This window comes from Oryctolagus cuniculus, chromosome 7 (assembly GCF_964237555.1).
Source record: "Oryctolagus cuniculus chromosome 7, mOryCun1.1, whole genome shotgun sequence".
In the NCBI taxonomy this organism is placed as follows: Eukaryota; Metazoa; Chordata; class Mammalia; order Lagomorpha; family Leporidae; genus Oryctolagus; species Oryctolagus cuniculus.
In genome coordinates this window covers 152,857,163-152,877,063 of record NC_091438.1, presented here as the reverse complement: position 1 = coordinate 152,877,063, position 19,901 = coordinate 152,857,163, and the positions used below count along the sequence as shown (strand labels likewise).

The 19,901-nt window shown below is 63.2% G+C and overlaps 1 protein-coding gene across 1 annotated transcript; it reads left to right on the top strand.

Moving 5' to 3' along the window:
- The first annotated feature begins 2,361 nt into the window (after nt 1-2,361).
- Nucleotides 2,362-19,901, top strand: PADI6 (peptidyl arginine deiminase 6). The gene is made up of 16 exons (XM_008251559.4): nt 2,362-2,490; nt 3,074-3,251; nt 5,058-5,130; nt 7,156-7,223; nt 7,714-7,828; nt 8,536-8,661; nt 11,743-11,921; nt 12,093-12,196; nt 12,841-12,952; nt 14,389-14,496; nt 14,696-14,850; nt 15,353-15,509; nt 15,629-15,752; nt 16,980-17,050; nt 18,503-18,664; nt 19,475-19,901. The coding sequence occupies exons 1-16, from the start codon at nt 2,399-2,401 to the stop codon at nt 19,706-19,708; spliced, it is 2,058 nt and encodes a 685-aa protein (XP_008249781.2). The 5' UTR covers nt 2,362-2,398; the 3' UTR covers nt 19,709-19,901.

The following is a 19,901-nucleotide window of genomic DNA, read 5'->3' as shown; positions in this document are numbered from 1 at the left end:
GGGACAGAATCCGGTGCCCCGACCGGGACTAGAACCTGGTGTGCCGGCGCCACAGGCGGAGGATTAGCTTAGTGAGCCATGGCGCCGGCCCGCAGAAGGGTCTTACCAGGCAATCCTCTGCCTCTGAGAGAAACAGAAACAGCTGACCTTGACCATGAAGCCGAGAACTTCACACCTCCAAGAGGGCGGTTTGGGGAACTTAACAAGCCCAGCTGACCTCACGGCCCCGGCCAATGCCCAACCAACACCCCCTGTGCTTGTGGCGCGCAGGTAACCTGGAACCGGGAACAACGCTCCCCTACGAGCCGGCCCAGCCCCAGGCAAAGTGCTCGGCCGCGAAAAAGGGAGGGAAGATTTCTACTGCTACCGAGAGGACCCCTCTCCACCTTGTGCCGCGAAGTGAGAAGTGCGAGGGGTGGGAACTCACACGGGCGCGCTTGCCCGGCTACCCAGACATCTGGGAAGACAGAGAGACTGTGGACACAGGAGGCTGAGGACAGGGCAGGAGGGAGCCTCTGTGTGTGCCCTTTTTGGAATTTGGAACCACGTGAGTGTGGCACTGGCTCAAAGATAAGCATAAGGGGCTGGCGCTGTGGCGTAGCCGGTTAAGACGCTGCCTGCAGTGCCGACATCCCGTATGGGCGCTGGTTCGAGCCCTGGCTGCTCCATTTCTGATCCTGCTCCCTGCTAAGGCGCCTGGGAAAGCAGTGGAGGATGGCCCAAGTCCTTGGCCCCTGCACCCACTGACTCCTGGCTACAGCCTGGCCCCTGTGTGGCTGTTGTGGCCATTTGGGGAATGAACCAGGGGATGGAAGATCTGTTCTCTCTCTCTCTCTCTGACTCTGCCTTTCAAATAAATAAATGTCTTGAAAAATTAATTTAAAAATTAGGAAACAAGTATAAGCATAACCCAAACTTAAGACACAAAATGAACAGTCTGAGGTGAACTGGGCGAGTTCCTCGCACAGGAAGCAGTCCTGTTTCTTCTCTCGTTGGTGGCTGAGTTAGACGTCCGTGTGCAGTACAGCGTGAGACATGACCTGTGTGTACGGGAGGCTCAGCAAGCTCACACACGTCGTCACTTCATCAATTCATTCTCCCCTGGTGAGACTGTTAAAAACCTACTTTAGGTTGGCTGGTGCCGCGGCTCATTAGGCTAATCCTCTGCCTGCGGCGCCGGCACACTGGTTTCTAGTCTCGGTCGGGGCGCCGGATTCTGTCCCGGTTGCCCCTCTTCCAGGCCAGCTCTCTGCTGTGGCCCGGGAGTGCAGTGGAGGATGGCCCAGGTGCTTGGGCCCTGCACCCCATGGGAGACCAGGAAAAGTACCTGGCTCCTGGCTTTGGATCAGTGCGGCGCGCCGGCCGCAGCGGCCATTGGGGGTGAACCAACGGAAAAAAGGAAGACCTTTCTCTCTGTTTCTCTCTCTCACTGTCCACTCTGCCTGTCAAAAAAAAAGAAAAAAGAAAAAAAAAACCCTACTTTAGGGAGGTTTTAGTGCGGCAGTTAAGACAGCTCTTGGGACACCCACGTCCCATATCAGAGGCCTGGGTTCGATCCAGGCCTGGTTCTGCTCCCACTTTAAGATTCCTGATGGTGTGCGCCCTGGGAGGCAGCAGGTGACGGCTCAAGTACTCGGGTCCTTACCCCCCACAGAGGGGACCTGGCCAGATTTCCTGGCTCCTGGCTTCGGCCTGACCCACACCTAGTTTTGAGGGCATCTGGGGAGTAAAGCAGTGGCTAGAAGGTCTCTCTCCCTCTCTCTGGTACATAAAAGAATCAATAACTTTTTAAAAAACCTACTTTAGAAAATTTTAACTGTCCAGTACATGATAAGAACTCCTATTTATGTGTTCCATGGGCTCAGCAGAGAGGGAGAGCAGCGGTGAGCCAGGGGCCAGGCAGGGCCCAATTCCTTCCTCCGCCTGCACCTGCTCCACCCGCCTCCCGACACAGCTGCGAGCCGGGCGCTCACCTCAATCACCTGAGGGTGAGACGCAGGTTCCTGGACCACGCCCCACACCTGTTAGTGGCTTCCCGCTCCCCGCAGCATCCACCATGGAGCTCACCCTCACCAGTCCAGCCCCGAGCCAGGCTCCCCACGACCATTTCCAGGAGACACGAGCCCTAGGGCCATCACTCCGGGGAGTGGACCAGGGAGGTGCCCAGCTTCCCAGAGCCCCTCTTGCCCCCCAGCGAAGGCCTCAGGCTCCCGGATCTGCAGGTTCTGCACCGCCCCCAGCCACCAGGAAAGCTCAATGCGGGAATCCGCCCCACCTGGGCAGCTCCCGCCCCTTAACAAGGGGGCGGACTGGAGCAGCCCTGACCCCATAACAGGGAGGGCAGAGCGAGGCGGGAGCCCGGGTCAGCTGCAGGGGTGTCAGCCTGGAGGGCCGGGCCATGTCTTTCCAGAACACCCTCCGCCTGTCCCCGGACAGCCCTGTTCACGCCATTTGTGTGCTGGGCACAGAAATCAATCTGGACCTCAGTAGGTGAGGTGCTGGGGGCTGCGCTTGGGTTGGCTGGGGTCGGGCCCCACCCCAGGCAGGGAAGTTGCGCTCAGGGACCCCTGGGCCCGGGGACTGGGGGTCTCTTCTCTGTGTCCCAGTCCTGCCCCACTCGAGGTGCCTGGTTTGGGCGCCCCTGCAGGACCCTGCCCTCTCCTCCTTCTCGGGGGGGAGGAGGGGACTGAGACCGGCCCTGGGGGGCAGCAGGGAGGGTCTGGCGTGGAGGGACTCACTCTCGCAGCCCCCCAACCCTAGGCTTCCTCAAGGTCACGGCTGGTGCCCATCTGCTTTTCCCTGGAGGCTCAGACAAACGTCTCCTCCCTCCTGGGAGCTTGAAGGGACCCCCATGAGGATGGCGTCTGGGCCGGAGCTTGTGGGAAAGAGGACGGGGGTCCCACCGGGGGTGGGGGAGGAGCAAGGCTGGAGTAGGGCCCCAAACCGCCCTGGCCCCGGCACTGAAGGAGAACGCAGGCCAGGGCCATCCCCCCGCCCCCGCGCCAGCCGCTCTAAAGGCTGAGGGCGTAAGCCTTGTGCGCCCCAACGTGTGTCTCCCTGCCGGGCAAACCAGGGCTGCGCCGGACAACTGCGAGTTTTTCACCGTCAGTGGCTCCCAGAGGGTCCTGGTCAACGTGTGTGACGTGGTCATCACCGAGAAGGAGGCGGCCACCATCTGGCAGCCCCTGTCCGACAGCACGCACGTGCTGGTGCAGATGGTGTCGCCCAGCCCCGCCGTGGACGAGGACAAGGTACAAGGCAGGGGGAGGGGTTCCTAGCGTGGCTGACAGGATCTCCTCCACGGGAACTGAGGGCCGTGGGTCTGCGACAAGCGTGGAGCCAGGCCGCTCTTACTGCTCTACAACACACCTGTGAGGTGGGCGCTGCGTCTCACAGATGAGGCCCCGGGTTGGGGGGTGGCAGGGGAGAGGCCGCCGGGGCTGGTAGCAGCAGGAGGGGATTCAAGTGGAGCGGGGCTGACCTGCACGGCTCCCCTTCCCGCTGCTCTTAGTGTGGCTGAAGGCATTCGCTTTGATTCACCAGACCGAGCACAGCGCAGCCACACCTCAGTGCCTACTACAGCCGCTGGCAGCTGGGACTCGGTCCAGGTCTCCCACGTGGGAGGCAGGAACCCAACCTTGAGCCATGACCTGCTGCCTCGCGGGGACTGCACTAGTGGGATGCCGGGGCGGTATGGAACCCAGGCACCTGGTACCTCCTGCAGGGCAGCCGCGCAGGAGGCTGCCGGCTTCCCGGCTAAGGCAGCCGTTTCTGGCTGTGGGGGCTCTCGTGAGACTTGAGACCTGACGTCTATTAACTGCGTGCTGCATACCAGATCTCTTGAGTTGCATTCCAAGGAGTTGGCATCTACCTCCAACTTCCATATGGAGAAACCGAGGCATGGGGTGCCATAGCGTGGCCCCAACAGCATAACTGGAGATGGGCACCTCCAGGATTTGAGCCTGTGTTCTTTCCCCTGGATGAGCCGTCGCCCTGTGAGCACCTGTGCCCCCTGACAAAACAGGCAGCTGGTCGCATCGTGGGCAAGGTGCCAGCCTCGTGCTCCCGCGGCAGGAGCAGACCCAGCCTTTGCTGCCGACTTGAGCCCTCAGGGCCCCCACAACACCCAGAACCCAGGCCGCACCCCGGTTCAGACGGACCCTCTGGGAGGTGGAGGCGTGGCCTCAGCTCTGCAGGTGATTCCAAGGTGGAGCCCGGGTGAGAACACCTGAGGCAGCTCCAGGCTGGGGGCGGGGGTGCTCGTGGTGCAGAACCTGCAGCCGTTGTCTGCTGGCCACTGTGCCCTAGGCTGCGATGACCGATGGCCGATGGCAACGCTCCAAGCCCAGGGCAGGCACCTCTCCAAGGGGACCCAGAACTGAGCATCTCGGAGCCAACACCTGAGCCCAGACCGCCCGAGGGCCGCGCTCAGCCATGATCAGCCCAGGGCTCGGCCTCCAGCACCAGGAGCGGCTAACGATGGCCTGGGATGCTCAGCCTTTGAAACAGGTCACATGAGCACAGCCCTAACTCATGCCTGGGCCCCTGGCTCATGGCCAAGCCCTCAAGGTCAGGGCCAATGGCTGGAGGAGAGGCCTCTGTCAAGCAGAGGCTGATGTGGGACCCAGGGAAGACTGAGTCCACCTCCCGTCCATCTTCATTTTGAGTGAGCGGCTTGTCCCCACTGCCCACCTCCTGGGGTTAACAGATGGGATCCCAGGAGGGTGTGGCCCTGGCGCCCAGCAGCCTGGGTCCCCACACCCGGCCTGGGTGGCACAGGGCCAGTCTCTCACCACCCCCACCCCCGCCCTCAGGGCTGCTGGTTCCCCTGGTTGGGTGGGAAGGGGTGGCAGGGCTTGTGTGAGGTTCTAAGTGCCTGGGGGAGCTGCTCCCCTCCAGGGCCACGAGTGCTGTGGCCCCTGTGCCAGCTCGCGGCTGAGACATCAAGCTATCCTTCAAACCCAAGGTTGCACGCCTGGGCCTAGGCGCGTGGCCAGGACTCTGTTCCTGCCCTCTGCCCTCCGATGCCCCCCTGGATCTGGGCGCTGTCTCCGCAGGTCTTGGTCTCTTATTATCGGCCTAAGGAGGAGGAGCCGGCGGCCACGGCTGTGCTGTACCTCACTGGCATCGGTGAGTGTGGTTCCTGCCAGGAGCCTGGGGCCCAGCCCACAGCTGGAGAGCAGGGGTGAGCTTTGCAAGAGCAAGGAGATGTCCCCTACAGTCCTAAAGGAAGGTCCCCACCCCTACATCCCCGCTCAGTGCTGTCTTTCCCGACCTCACCCAGGGCCAGGAAATTCCTCGTGTGCCTGTCGGCTCCCCACCTGTCATGTCCGGTACCTACGCTCTGCCTCTTCCTGTTACGGTTGACACCGTGTCTGGGCCAGAGTCCTCTCCTCTCACTCAATCCTGCCCCTTCTCATTCGAGAACGTTCTCGTGCTGCTTCCTGACGTGAGAAGCCGCTAGCCTTCCTGTCCCGAGTCGGCCCAGGGATGCACTGCACCTCTGCGCTCCAGCCCGATTCTAAGTCGTCTGTGAACCCCACCCCACCCCTCTGCTCCCTGTGTGTCCTCAATCCCCTCCGTACTGGATCTGCTCCCATCACCCCTCCCCTCCCCCGCTCTTGGAACATTCTAGTAGCTTCCACAGCGTCAGGTCCCACGGTCCACCCCACCTTCCTCTGCCTTGACCTGCGGCGTGTAACGCCGTGGGGGCTCAGCCCTCCCTCTCCCCCCACCTCCTCCTCGGAGCTCCTCGCCAGACCCTTGCTCCCCCGGGCCCCACCCCGCCAGTCACTGCTGCATCCCAGGGCCCTGGACAGTGGCCAGGAGGCTGCACGTGTCCTCTAGAGACAGACTTCCCACAACTGTCTCTAGCCAGGCATCACCCCTGAACTTGGCATTGCCCACCCAAGGTGGCCTTCTGGGTGTTTAGCAGCCAACTCAAACTTATTGGATCCCAGATCCAGCTGTCTTTCGCCAACATCTGTCCAGCTGTCTTCCAGTCTGTGGCACCTCTGCTCCACCAGCAGTAACCCTGGGATGGCCCTCGCCCCGTGTCAACCCGTGTACCTGTCGGCACTGCTTTAACTCCCGCTGGAACCCAGCGACGTGCCTCTTCCCGGGGCTGTGGCCGCCGTTGGCCTGGATCACCGTCCAGGTCTCCTAGTGGGATTCCCCACTTCTCCCTCGGCTCTTGTGCAGGCCTGGCCCTGACCCTGGCCAGAGGGATGGTCTCCAGGAGACGGTCGGAGGACGTGATGTGGGTTCGAAGCCTTCCTGCTGCTCCTGTGTTTCTTGGGCTAAAGTCGGAGTCGCTTTGCCCAGCAGGCCTCTGAGCAGCCCCCACGCTGCCCTGCCTTGCTTGTGCCCCCCATGACCTTTGACCTTGCCGCCTCGGCCTTCCTAGTCCCCCAGTGGCTTTCCCAGATACTGATACGGATCCTTCTGCCTCCCTCAGTCTCTATTCCAGTTCCAGCTTGGACTCCCCTGATCATCTAAAACTAACCCCATACACGCCCCTCCCTGTTCTCCCCAGCACTTGGGCCCCTCTGATGTAATGCGCCCATGTCCTCTGCGTGCCTCTACCACAAACACACACACGCACGCACACTGGTATGAGTCCCCGGGGGACGGGGCCTCTGTCTTGCTCACTGGGTCCCCAGGACCCAGACCAGAGCCTGGTGCACAGCAGGTGTCAGGTCCCAGGGTCTCCATGTGCCAGACACTGAGGACACGGCGGCAGACCTGGGGACGTGACGAGCTGGGGACAGAAGGCCGTGACGCTGCCGCAGGTGGGCAGCGGGGCAGCCTCTGTGGTGGTAGCCGGGCAGGAGCCTGGGCGTTAGGCTGTAAAGGGGCTTAGATTTGCTGTGTATGGAGCTCCTCTTTGTATTAGAGCAGAGAACTTCCCAGAAGGCCCTGGGGAGTAGAGCGTGGAGTAGGAGTGACCTGGGTAGAAGCCGAGGGGCGTGAGGTGCCACCGTGACCACAGGGGGCTGACTTGGTTGGTTCCCAGGAGACTGGGGTAGACGGTGAATGCCTCTGCCGGCTCTCCCTGCGCGTCTAAACCCACAGCACGCAGGAAGGCCAGGTGGCCCGGTGGCGCTCCGTCCGGCAGGCCCGGGCGGCTGAGATGCCCCCTCCCTCTCGTTTCAGAGGTCTCCCTGCAGGTGGACGTCTACCGCAACGGGCACATGCAGGTGCCAACCGAGAAGCAGGAGAAGGTGAGACTGCCAGGGGCGGGGCGGGGCGGGGGCCTGGGAGCCAGGCCTGGCCTGCGCCCGCTTTCTTTGACTTTTGTCATGTCACTGCAACAGAAGTCGGACCTGGTGAAGTCAACTTCTGGCTCCTTCTAGAATGAGCTAGAATGTCCAGCGACACTCGGCTCACAGCCTAGTTGGCCAGAGCACCAGGCTAGTGGAGAGGAGGGTTCCTGTGACCCTCGGGTAGCAGACAGCCCTTCCGGCTTGCCTCCATCCCAGTGTGACCCACGCTGAGAAGAGGCAAAGGGGCACCCACATGTGGCTTCTGTTTCTCCTCAGAGCCCACCCACCTGATGCTACTAACCGCCCCTACAGGGTTGGCCTCGCAGACTCGGCTCCGTCCTCTTGGACAAGGGCGTGGCCCTGCCCCTGCTGGGAGGGGTCCCCAGTAGTAGTAGTAGAGGGTTTTCCTGGCTGCCTCCCCGAGCTGACGTCCCTCTCTCCTCTGCAGGAAAAGTGGGTCTGGGGTCCCAAAGGTCGGGGCCCCATCCTGCTCGTGAACACTGGCCCAGCCGACGTGGGTCAGCTGATCGATAAGGAGACCAACAAGGTGTTCCTTTCCGACGGTAAGGCCTCAGCTGTCCCCACTGGCCCTCCTGGGCCTGCCTGCCCTGCCTCTCTGCACACGCGGGTTCCCGGCAGATGCCCCTGCCTCTGAGCCAACCTTGTGTCCTGGCTTGAAGCTGCATAACCTGGGGGAGAGGCCACGTGGTCCCACGGGCTCTGATGCTCGCTTTGCTCTGATGCTCGCTTTGCTCTGATGCTCACTTTGCTCTGATGCTCACTTTCTGGCTGCGAACTCGCTGTACTCGCCTCCCCGGTCTTGGTTTGCCATCTGAAGTGGGCAGGATCTGATCGGCCTCGCGAGGCGGCTGAAGGCTAAGTGGAAAGGGGGTAGAAGCTGCTGCTTCTAGAAAGTCCCACAGCCAGAGCAGTCGTGGGTGGGGTCACTGGGGCCAGGGTTTCGGGTCTGCGTGGTAGGGTGGGATGTGTTGGCTCACGCCAAGCTGGGGGCGAACCCCCCCTGGACTGCCCGTTCTAGGCCCTGTTCTGTGTGTGTTGGGCCCCGGGGTGAGTGCCATCCTGCTCTGGCTGGTGGCATGCCTGTGGCCATGTGGGGACCACGCAGCAGAGCTGTGCTGCAGGCCCGGATGACCTGGCCCACCCAGGAGGTGGCATGGTGGTCTTGAGACTCCACCGTCGAGCCCCCACCCCCCGCCCCGGAGGCTTGTGGAAGCTGGTGCCCCTAGCCTCTGCCTTGCCTTTTGTCCAGAAATCAAGAACCTGTCCCGGATGATCCTGAACCTCCAAGGCCCCAGCTGCGTCCTGAAGAAATACCGGCTGGTCCTCCACACCTCCAGGGAGGAGGCGGAGAAGGCGCGGGTCTACTGGCCCCAAAGTAAGTGCTCGTGCCCGCCTGGCCCCCACCTCCCTGCGGCGGAGTCTCGGACACCCCCCCCGGGGACCTCAAGCTGTAGGTCAGCGCCTGTTGTCCTGGACCTGTGGCCCGGGACTCCCTGGCTGTCACCCTCCCCGTGGAGGGGGCCCCGTCCCCACCTGTGAAACGGGTGATGTGCAGGGAGCCTCGGCAGAAAAGGTGGCTGTGGCCTCCCGCAGATGGGGTAACGTCTCCTCCCGATGCCTCTCGATGGGAGAAGCCTTCTTCCAACCTGAGCCCCTGCCGTGTTAGCTTCCCAGAACTCGGGGCCCCTGAAGATAGCGCTACTGCCACTCCTGACGTCCCAGCCACCAAGCTGTCCACTGCTCGCCCCCATCACGTACTTGTGGGAGGCAGGCGGCACGCCGTGTCCCACGGGTGAGGGCCGCTGGGCCAGCAGGTGGAGGAGTCCGCCTCCAGCAGGGACTCTCACCTGAGCCTTTGGCTTCCGCCACCTGCCTTGGTTCAGCCTACTGCCCCTCTTGCCTCGGGACTCAAGGCCTGGCCCCCTCTGGGGGCTGCACTCGGCTTGGAGTGTCCCTGGGGCTCGTGCGGGATGGGAGGGCCACCTCTGGTGGCAGGTGGGCTCTTGTGGCAGGAGGCAGCGGGAAGAGTCGTAACCTGCAGCCCCTGCCACCTCCTGGTCTGTGCTCGGAGGCCTCATCAGTCTCCACCTCTCCGCTGGGACCTGGGACCAGTGGGGAAGGGCAGTCCGGGCTGGGTGTGGCTCTCTTGCCTGGGGGCTAGGAGGGTGCATCAGAAGCCATGAACTTGGCTGTGGGGCAGGACACAGAGGCTGCTCTGGCCCTGTGAGGCCGCCAAGTGTGGGGAAGTTGAGGTAGGCTGGGCCAGGCTGAGTGGTCCTTTGAGTCTGCCCGGGGTGGGGGCCGCTGTGCTGTAGCCCACCAAGGATGCAGGATTGCAGCAGCCTGATGGGTGGTTTTCCTAAAAATGTTTACTTGGAAGGCAAAGTTGGAGACCGATCTCCCACCTGCTGATTCACTCCTCAGATGGCTGCAACGGCCAGGGCTGGGCCAGGCCAAAGCCTGGAGCCTGGAACTCCCTCCAGGTCGCCACATGGGAGGCAGGGACCCAAGCACTTGGGCCATCTCCTGCTGCATTCCAGGGCACGTTAGCAAGAAGCTGAATGTTCCCAGTGGAGCAGCCGGGACTCGAACCAGTGCTCACATGGGAGGCCGGCGTTGCAGGTGGTGGCTTAACACACTGAGCCACAGCGCTGGCCTGGCCTTTTTCCTGAGAAAGCTTACTGAAGCTTGTGGGGCCAGGAAGCGGCTCGCCGCATCGCGTCTGGGCGATGCTGAAAAGCAGAGAGCCAGAGAGCCCCCGGACTAAGACCCAGCAAAGGAGTCTGGGAGTCGCTTCCAGAGAAGTTGAAAGCCAGGGCACGATGATCTAGAAACACCAGGCAGGAGGCCTTCCGGGCAGCAGTGTCCACCGCAGCAAAGGCTGCTGGTAGACGGAGCCAAAGCCCAGAGTCAAGTCATGGTCATCATTGAGTCCTTAGCGACCTTGCCAAGGACAGAGGCGGACGTGAGCAGACACGGTGAGCGCAGGCCATGGTGGGGGGAACCACACAGGGAGGTGCCCCCGTGCCGAGGGGGAGGGGATGTCTGAGGGTCGTAGGTCATCAGCAGGTGTATGTATGGATGGCCCAACCCAGCGGCTGAGGAGAGGGAGCCGAGGGAAGAGCCTTTTAGAGAAATGTAACTGGGAAGTCGGGACGTGCAGGAGCTGGCGGACGGGGCTGTGTCCCTGTCGTCTGGGGTCTGACCTCATGCCGAGGTTGGATCACATCTCGGAAGCGGCCTTTCCGGGCCAGTGGTGTCTCGCGCTCAGGGGCAGGAGTAAATTTTAAAGGCCTGGGCTGAGACTTCCAGGAAGGTAAAGGAGAAGGACGTGGGAGCCGGGTGGGAGGTGGCGTCGCTGGGGTAGGAATGGCAGGTGCACCGAGGGGATGGGAGGGGTTCATTCTGTCCTGGAGGCACCTGGGGTGGCACGGAACTGAAGATCACTGAGACACGGTCAGAGGCCACGACGTCTGCGTGGCCTGGTCTGTGGTGTCCAGCACCAGGGGCAGCAGAGGTGGGAGTGGCTGGAGCAGGACCCGGCTGTGGAGAACCGGGAGGCTGCGGGCAGTTGGAGCGAGGAGGGGCAGGGGTGAGCTTCAAAGGGCCTGGGGGCTCCCGAGGCCTTCTAGGAGTCCAGGAAAGGCCAGGGAAGATCCCTACCCCTCACAGCCACAGCACGAGGGGACCAGGGTGGCGCCCAGGGGATGGCTGTGGCCACAGCGGCCCTGGGGCTCGAGGCGGCTGACTCGTGCATGCTGCACACCAGAGACAGAGGCACAGTGACCATCCCTGGGGGCCTCAAGGTCAGGGTGAACCCAGCCGAGGGGTCCCGCGGGAGCAGCCGTCATCAGAGCTGCACTGCCATGTCAGACCGGCGAGGAGGACACCGGTGGTCACAGGGGAGGCCTGAGCGGCCCAGGAGGGACACGGGAGGTGGCCTTGGGTCAGGCTGATCCCTGATCTAGCTGACTGGGGTCGGCTCCCCCGGCCTCAGTGAGGCTTCTGCAGTCGATGAGTGAACTCAGCACAGATGATCGCGAGTACCCTTGGTGTCCACGGAGGCCCACCCCGTCAGCAGGTGGCCCCTGCAGGTGCGGCTGTCAAGCCCGCCTTTGTTAAGAAATCCTCCCAAGAGCTGTCCTCGTGGTCTGAGGTCCGAGAGTAGAGCCATCTCCTCCCCTAACTTCCCCCTGAGCCGAGGCCCCGGGGATGGGTGCTTGCGCCTGTGTCCCTACTCCTGATGGGTGACAGGCCTCTGGAGGGTGCTGGACAGTAACTGGCCCTTGCCTGAACAAATGGCTGATTGTTTCCGGGGCCCTAAATGCCACAAATGGAGGGAGTGAGTCCACCCGGTCCCTGCGCTCCTGGTGCCCACGTGCCCTAGCCGGCAGGTGTGCTGGCTGGCACCAGGCGCTTCCCGCAGCTGGCCCGGCCCTTCTCTCTCCTCTCCTAGAAGACAGCTCCAGTGCCTTCGAGCTGGTGCTGGGGCCTGGCCGGCACTCCTACACCTTCACCTCCATCGAGAACCCCTTGAAGGAGACCTTCTACCTTGAAGCTACAGAGTTCCCGTCTGCCAGCTTCTCGGGCCTCATTTCCTACTCGGCCTCCTTGGTGGAGGAGTCCGAAGACCCGGTACGTCCCCAGGTCGCCGAGGAGCCCTGGGCCCAGGCCATCTCCCACGTTGAGTGCGGGATGGGGGGGCTGCAGCTCTGTGGGTGGAGCTATGGCTTCCAGAGGTGGGTGGGGCCCTGGGGGAGGGAGCCAGGAAGCCAGGTCACAGCGAGACCTCGTCTTCTGTCACAGTCGATTCCAGAGACCCCGGTGTACAAGGACACGGTCGTGTTCCGCGTAGCTCCTTGCATCTTCACCCCCAGCACCCAGATGCCCCTCGAGGTGTACCTGTGCAGGTGAGAGACCCTTGGGCACCTGCGCCGGGCTCCCTCCTCTGTCTACATGGGGCCGGTGGGTCCAGACCACACCTCTAGGGAACCTGGAACTTCCCCAGCTGGACTGCCAGGCCTGCCCTAGGATGGTCAGGAGCCTGGGGACCCCAGCACCAGGGAGGGAGAAGAGCAAGGCGGGCCATGACCCCATATGGGATGCCGGCGCTGCAGGCCTGGGCTTTAACCCACTGCGCCAGAGCGCTGGCCCCAGGATATCTGTTCTGAGCCCCAGCCTGGTGCTGTGGGGGGAGGGGGTGCTGAGATCCCTGAGCCCATGCCTGCCGCTGGCTGTGTGCAAACACGCCCTCTGCTGGCCACCTCCAGGAACCCCAGCTGCTTGGCTGCTCAGAGGGGGGGGCGGGATACCACCCATGAGGACGGAAGAGGAGCCAGTACCTTTGGGTCCGCTGACACAGCAGAGCTGGGCCACGGGTCACAGCGCAGGTGCAGAGTGACTGAAGGTGCCGGGCGGCCAGGGCAGGGGCTGTCGCTGGCATTTCTTCAACTGAGTGGAGTGGCGCTGGACAACAGGCTCTGAGCTGGGGGTCAGGAAGTGCCCCCCCCACCCCGGGACGTGGCGGTCACGGCCAACTCCTCTCTCTGGGCAGAGAGCTGCAGCTCCAGGGTTTTGTGAACATGGTGACCGAGCTGAGCGAGAAGAGCAACAGCCAGCTGGCCTCTGTCTACGAGGACCCCAACCGCCTGGGCAGGTGGCTCCAGGTAACACCCACCTGTGGGCGGGGGCCGGGGGACCGGACGCGTCCTATACATGGGGCTCTCGCGCAAACCTGAGTGCCACAGGGGGGGAGGGGGGGAAGGACTCGCCTGAGCCATAGCCACAAGGGATGAAAATGGACTCCACCCTCCTGCCCGATCTGGAAGGGCCCTGGTCCTGATGCCTGCAGCTCTGGGCTGCCAGGACCCGGCCACCGCTGCGGGGTCGTGCCTGACCCCGGCACAGCGGGAGGGCTAGAGCCCAGCCTAGCCTTGGGGTCTGGGGTGTTGTCCTGTCTTCACAAATACTCGTGCAATTGTGTGCTGAGCGCACGTGAGAAGAGGGGGACAGGTTCCGCACCTGCTGTGTGAGGTTAGCGGTCTAAGGCTGGGGGGGTGGGGTTAGGGTTAGGGTTAGGGGCATGTGTGAGTGACTCGAGCCAGCTGGGCAGGGTGGGGCGTCGGGGAAACCTTCAGTGAAGTGAGGATGGGTGGGGGGTCTTCCTGCCGGGATTGGGGCAGGGGTGGGGAGGGGGCGGAGCAGAGGCTGACTTGGATGGTGATGTGGGCGTCTACCAGGGGATTCCGGGCCTGGAAGGGCCAGTGTGGCCGGGTCCCAGAAGGAGGGGCAGGCAGTGCTACGTTGAGCACTAGGGACGTTGTAAGGCCAGGTAAGGACTAGAAATCCACAGCAAATCAGGGCGACACAGAAAGGTATGAGCCAGGGGAGGGAGAGGTCGTGACTTAATTTTTTTCTTTAAAGTTTTGTTTATCTGAAAGTTAGAGAGGTAGAGACAGACTGACTTCTTCCATGGCTGGTTCACTCCCCCAAATGGCCGTAACAGCTGGGGCTAAGCCGATCTTAAGCTAAGAACTTCTTCCAGGTCTCCCACGCGGGTGCAGGGCCCAAGCACTTGGGCCATCTTCCACTGCTTTCCCAGGCCACAGCAGAGAGCTGGATCGGAAGTGGAGCAGCCAGGACTCGAACTGGCGCCCATATGGGATGCTGGCGCTGCAGGCAGGGGTTTTACCCACTACGCCACAGCATCGGCTCTGTGACTTAACTTTTTAACAGACCCCTCTGGCTCAGGGGTAGGGAGTGGATCTCGGAAGCGGGCAAGAACAGAAGTTCGGTTGGAAGGCCTGGCAGTGACTTCTCGGGCGGCACCCGGGATGAGTTGACTTGGCGTGGGTATTTTTGAGATAAAGCCAGCGAGACGTTGGCACACTGGGCGCAGACATGGAGAGAAGGAACCTGCTTACGGAAGGGTCCAGAGGAGGCCTCTGAGAAGCTGGGTTTGGAGGGCCGAGCAGGAGCTGGCGGGAAGTGGGGGTTCTCGTCGCTCCCCTTCCTGGGCAGCTGTGCGGCTGGCGGGCCGGACCCGGGCAGGAAGGCGGCTGGGGTGAGGGGACCTCACTGTCCGTTCTCTCTCCTCCCCCAGGACGAGATGGCCTTCTGCTACACCCAGGCTCCGCACAAGACGGTTTCCTTGATCCTCGACACCCCCAGGGCCACCAAGCTGGAAGACTTCCCCATGAAATACTCGCTGGTGTGGGGCTCGGTTGGGCTGATCCGGGTGTGGTCCGACCTCATCGGCCTGGTGCCTGGCCAGAGTGATGGGCCCCGAGGGAGAGGGTGCGGGTGCCCTGTGGTGGGGGTGGGGTGCTCCCTGGGAGTCGGCATTAGGTGGCAGGTGGGGGCTTCCGGCCCCTCCCTCCCTCCTTCCTCAGGGCCGGGTCTCCTTCCAGAGCCCTGGCGTTGGCTACGTGATCCAGCACACCGAGGACCACAGGGTGGCCAGTATGGATTCCATCGGGAACCTGATGGTGTCCCCGCCCGTCCAGGTGCAGGAGAAGGAGTACCCCCTCGGCAGGGTCCTCATTGGCAGCAGCTTCTACCCCAGGTGAGGCAAGGGGCCAGACCCCTCAAACTGCGGGGGAGGACCCTGGGGTTCACCTGGCTCCACCCTATTCCCCCTCCCCCAACCCCCCCCCCCCCGTGAAGCTCAGCAGGGGGTTTGCTCTGGGGCGTCTCTTACCCCGTGAGATAGGAGGGCTCCTTAGTCTAATCCATGCAGGAGACTAAAGTTTCTTTGGTTATGGGACTTCGGCTGGTCCTAGCGCCCCCTGCAGGTGGTGTGTCTATAACATGCGTGGTTGACCTTCACCATGACTGTAGGTCTAAGACCAGGAGACGCCTGGGTCTTGTGGGCCTGTCTGTCAGGGATCACTAGGCTCAGTCTTGATTTGGGTCCGAGAAAGGGATTCTTGGCCAACCAGCCCTTGACCGGCCACTTCTACCCAAAGGTCAGGGCAGCCGGGCCCCAGGTGGCAGCCTGACCCTCTGCAGTAGGCAGGCAGCTGACCGGGACCCTGCTGGATCACGGCTCTTCCATTTCCTTCCAGCGTGGAGGGCCGGGCCATGAGCAAGAGCCTCCGGGACTTCCTCTATGCCCAGCAGGTCCAGGCGCCCGTGGAACTCTTCTCGGACTGGCTGATGTCGGGCCACGTGGACGAGTTCATGTGTTTCGTCCCCACGGACGACAAGAGTAGGAGCAAGAAGGTGTGCGTGGGCAGCTGGAGGGCACATCTGCCATGTCGCCCGCACCTTCTGCTGGGGACTTCCAGAATCTTCTAGGGGCGAAGGGACCTGACCTCTGACCCTCGGTGTTTGTCCCCTAGGGCTTCCTGCTGCTCCTGGCCAGCCCCAGCTCCTGCTACAACCTCTTCAAGGAGAAGCAGAAGGAAGGCTACGGGGATGCGGTGCTATTTGAGGGTGTTAGAGGGGACCAGCTCCTCTCTAATGGTGAGCAAGGGGTCCCTCCGGGGGGGAAGGGCCAGGTCCCTTCTGTGGGGGTCCCTGTAGACGGTCATGCTCTCCTCGGTCCTGCTTGGTAGCAGGAGCCCAGGGCAGCCTAACAGCGTCTGGAGCTTCTGCTTTCAAACCCCTGGTTCTGCTCCAAGACTGGTCAGCACAGGTAGACCAGAAGTCCCTGAAGTATGTGCCAGTGACTTGATGGGCATGTGGGCACTGTGAGTGCTAGGGTCTAGATTTGCCCAGGCAATGTGGGGTTAAGCACTCGGCCCCTGGGACTGCACGGCTGGGACCACAGCAGTTCTGATCTGAATGCCGTGGGAACGCACAGAGGAGACCCCTCTCCCCAGAAAGGGGCTGAGATGTTGGGGCGCTCCCTGGACCCTCGACACCCCAGCTGTGCTGTGAGGACCAGCAGTTTCAGCCCCCTGGGAACAGGAGCCCACCTGCTCCAACCCTGCTGGGGCCTTGGGGCTGGGGTCAGCGATCTTCTGATCACGACCTGATGGGAGGGAGACGGTGGTCTCTTTGGCACGCAGCACACCCTCGGCCATGTGTCTGCTTGGAGCTGGGGCCTGAACTGGGCCTCCCTGCCCCCCCCCGCCCCGAGACTGGAGCAGAGGGTCCTAGAGTAGCGTAGCCCAGTCAAGGTCATGGTCGTGAGGTCGTACAGGCCCAGTAATGCATAGGGGGCTCCAGCTGAGTAGACGACAAAGTCGCTCTGCCAAGGGGCCCTGGGCTGCCTGCCCCAAACCGGGGACAAGGTGGCCGCTGGCAATAAAATCCTGCCTGGGCTTCCTGGTGTAGACTCTGAGCAGCCCCCAGATGTGAGGGGGTGGGGTGGGGGGCAGGCAGCTGGAGACCAACCAAGCAACTCATGTGGTCACTGGCCCAAAAACTCAGACAGCTCCTGTCCCTTGGTTCTTTCCCCAAATGCCTACAATAACCGAGGTTAGGCTGGGCTGAAGCCAGGAGCTGGGACCTCAACCCAGGTCTCCCCACGTGAATGGCAGGAACCCAGTTACCTCTTGGGGTGTGCCTCGAGGAAATCGGGTTCAGGAGCCGAGCTGGGCACCCAGCACTCAGACGTAACCTCAGGTCCAATGCTCGCTCCCACACTTCTGTGCAATTCCGCCTTCCCCAACTTGTGCGAGGTCCCTTGTGTTGCCCAGCCCTGCAGCCTCCGCCTCCCCGCCCCCCCCGCCCCCCCCCCCCCAGGAAGGGAGGCCCGCACCATCAATCAGCTGCTCGCCGACGAGAGCCTGAGGAAGCAGAACGACTACGTGGAGGTAGGGGCTGCAGCCGTGGCTGCGGGGGACTTTGCCCAAGAAGGGGCGGGCACTGTGGGTCCTACGGGGAGGTTCTGACCCACTGCTGCTAGAAACGGGGCGGGGGGGGGGGACAGCTGCCAGCCACCCTTTCCTCCACACCCTGATATGAACCAGACCTGAGGCTGGCACTGACCGGTGCCACCCTGGGGAGACCAGAGGAGCCCAGACCAGCAGGTGCACCTCACTCTTGGAAGAAATAGCCTATGTGGTGACCCCTTTCCAAGGAGCCAATCCAACATGGCCAGGGGGCCAGATCTGGACGCCCAGGGTGGGACAGGGGCTGGTACGCGGCACAGGGGCCTTCAGCGGCTCCTGCTTGTTCAGCCAGCTTCATGCACCTTGGGATGAGTCCCCCTGGCTCTTCGCCCCAGTCAAACGCCCTGGCAGCCTAGACAAGTGCCTAACTGAGCACCTGCTGTGCCAAGGCGTCATTCAAGTCCGGGAACAACCCTGTCTGGTAAAACCCATCCCTGTAGGAAGGCGGTGCAGCTCGGGGCCAAGTCCCTGACCTCTGCCATCCAGCTGGGGAGCGGCGTGTGACTCCCAGGGTCACGCTCTGGCCGCTCTGTCACTCAAGCCTGGTGTTTGCCAGAAGTGGCTCGGCTCACACCCTGCCTGCCTCCTGCCACCTCTGAGCACCATAGTATCCGACCCAGAAAGACCAGCGCCGCCCCAACACGGCATGACAGTCCCGAGCTGGGGGCCCGGGGCCATCGGGCCCTCCAATCCGTGGCATGTGACTCACTCCCTGGCTGTGAGGAGCCGCGAGCCCACAGCTGCTCCAGCTGCTGGAAGGGGAGGCTGAGGCCCGGGGCGGGGCCGTTTCTGGCCCAAGGTGGCACTGGGCAAAGCTGCTGGCTCCCTGGGTCCTGAGTGTCCTGTGCCACGGTGCACAGGGCCCTGACCTCTGCAAAGCAGGCCAGCTGGCCCCGCGGGGTGCGTGCAGCCGGTGTGGGAACGAGGGTCTCGGAGCCTATCCTCGCGCAGGACTGCCTAGGTGTGGGGCGCAGGGGACTGCCCTGCATGGAGACCCCCTCAGATCGGCTGAAGCCTCGCCGCCCAGCACCTCCCTGGGACAGCGGCCAGATGGTGCTGTTCATGTGCCTTCCTCGGGAAGGAGGGAGAGCTGCGGGCCTGAGCCTGAAGGCGCGTCTGCCCCTGCCACCGTCCAGGTCCCCACTCTGGGCGGGGTGGATGGCTGGAAGGGCCCGTGGCACCGTGGGCTCGGGACTAGGCGCTGGGGCCCAAGCCGTGGACCTGAGTCACGGGGCCCGAGCCTCCCAGGCATCCCTCCCTGGGGAACGGGAGCTGCCTGCGGCGGCGGCGGCTGGCAGCACACAGGGCTCCTGGTGCGTGGTGAGGGCTGCGCCAGGCCACACCCACCTTCCCCCTCTGCCGGCCCCGCCCCAGAAGTGCCTCCGCCTGAACCGCACCATCCTGAAGTCGGAGCTGGGCCTGGCGGAAGAGGACATCGTCGAGGTGCCTCAGCTCTTCTGCCTGGAGCAGCTGAGCAACGTGCCGTCCGAGCAGCAGAGCCGGAAGCCCCTGGCGAGGCCGTACTTCCCCGACCTGGTGAGGGGTGTGGGGCGGGCCGGACGCCCCAGCACGAGGTGCGGGGGGGCTGCTGGCGGTGAGACCTGGGCCAGTCCCCAGAGGGCAGGGGCTTCCTGCCCCCGTGCCCAGGCTCAGCGCAGCAGCTTGGAGGTGTAGCATCATCTCTACAGAGAGTGTAGACGGAAGGTGGGCAGTGCAGAGCTGGCAGGCGAGAGCGGGAGGCCCCTTCTACTCCAAGCCCAAGCTCTCACTTTTATTCATGGCCCCCAAACAGGTGAATCCTGAGGTCCTGGGGACACAGGCCCTGCACCCTCCAGTCTCCCAGGGGCGTCCCCTGGGCCTGGGATGGGAGCTGGCAGAGCCCCTGGGCCAGGGCGGGGAAGAGGAGGGTAGGCATAACAGCCAGAGAAGTGCCTCTGAGGAAGGGAAGAGCCGAGCTGGGAAAGGTACAGGGAAGTCAGCCGGCAGCTGGGGAAAGTCGCCAAAGCCAGGCAGGAAAACAGTGGGAGCTCCTGGAAGATAAACACACATCAGGTTCTGAGGTTGATTAGTGATGTCTGCATGAGCACAGGCAGGAGAGGACGCCAGCGGCTGTCTCAGCAGAAGCGGGGTGTGCCCTACACTTGGCCCCGGGCACCCCTTGCTTGGGAGGGGGGCGGGTCTCTTGGCCCCGGGCACCCCTTGCTTGGGAGGGGGGCGGGTCTCTTGGCCCCGGGCACCCCTTGCTTGGGAGGGGGGCGGGTCTCTTGGCCCCAGTCACCCCTTGCTTGGGGGGGGGGGGGTCTCGAGGCCATGATCCTGTCCAGACCCCAGCCACTCTCCCGACAGCTGCAGATGATTGTGATGGACAAGAACCTGGGGGTCCCCAAGCCTTTTGGGCCCCAGATCAAGGGCAGCTGCTGCCTGGAGCAGGAGCTGTGCCGCCTGCTGGAGCCCCTGGGCTTCAAGTGCAGCTTCATCGACGACTTCGACTGCTACCTGACCCAGGTGGGCGACTTCTGCGCCTGCGCCAACATCCGCCGCGTGCCCTTTGCCTTCAAGTGGTGGAACATGACGCCCTAGAGTGGCCGGCACCAGCGCCCACCTCCCCCCACCGCTTGGTTCCGGGGCCCCTTCTGTGCCTTGCTCGCCCCGCCCCCTCGGGTGCAGCCATATACCAAACACCACCCGCTCCACCCCTTGGGGGCACGGGGAGGGGGTGGGACGAGCTGTCCCCCACCCAAGTGTTCACCAAAGAGCAAATAAAGCTCGTGCT

What these genes read in the sequence shown, in the direction of transcription:
- PADI6 (XM_008251559.4), top strand. Translation starts at nt 2,399, where the DNA reads ATGTCTTTCCAGAACACCCTCCGCCTGTCCCCGGACAGCCCTGTTCAC. An exon ending in GCCTGGGCAGGTGGCTCCAG is followed by an intron (nt 12,953 to 14,388) that starts GTAACACCCACC and finishes CTCCTCCCCCAG; the next exon opens with GACGAGATGGCCTTCTGCTA. An exon ending in GGCAGCAGCTTCTACCCCAG is followed by an intron (nt 14,851 to 15,352) that starts GTGAGGCAAGGG and finishes ATTTCCTTCCAG; the next exon opens with CGTGGAGGGCCGGGCCATGA.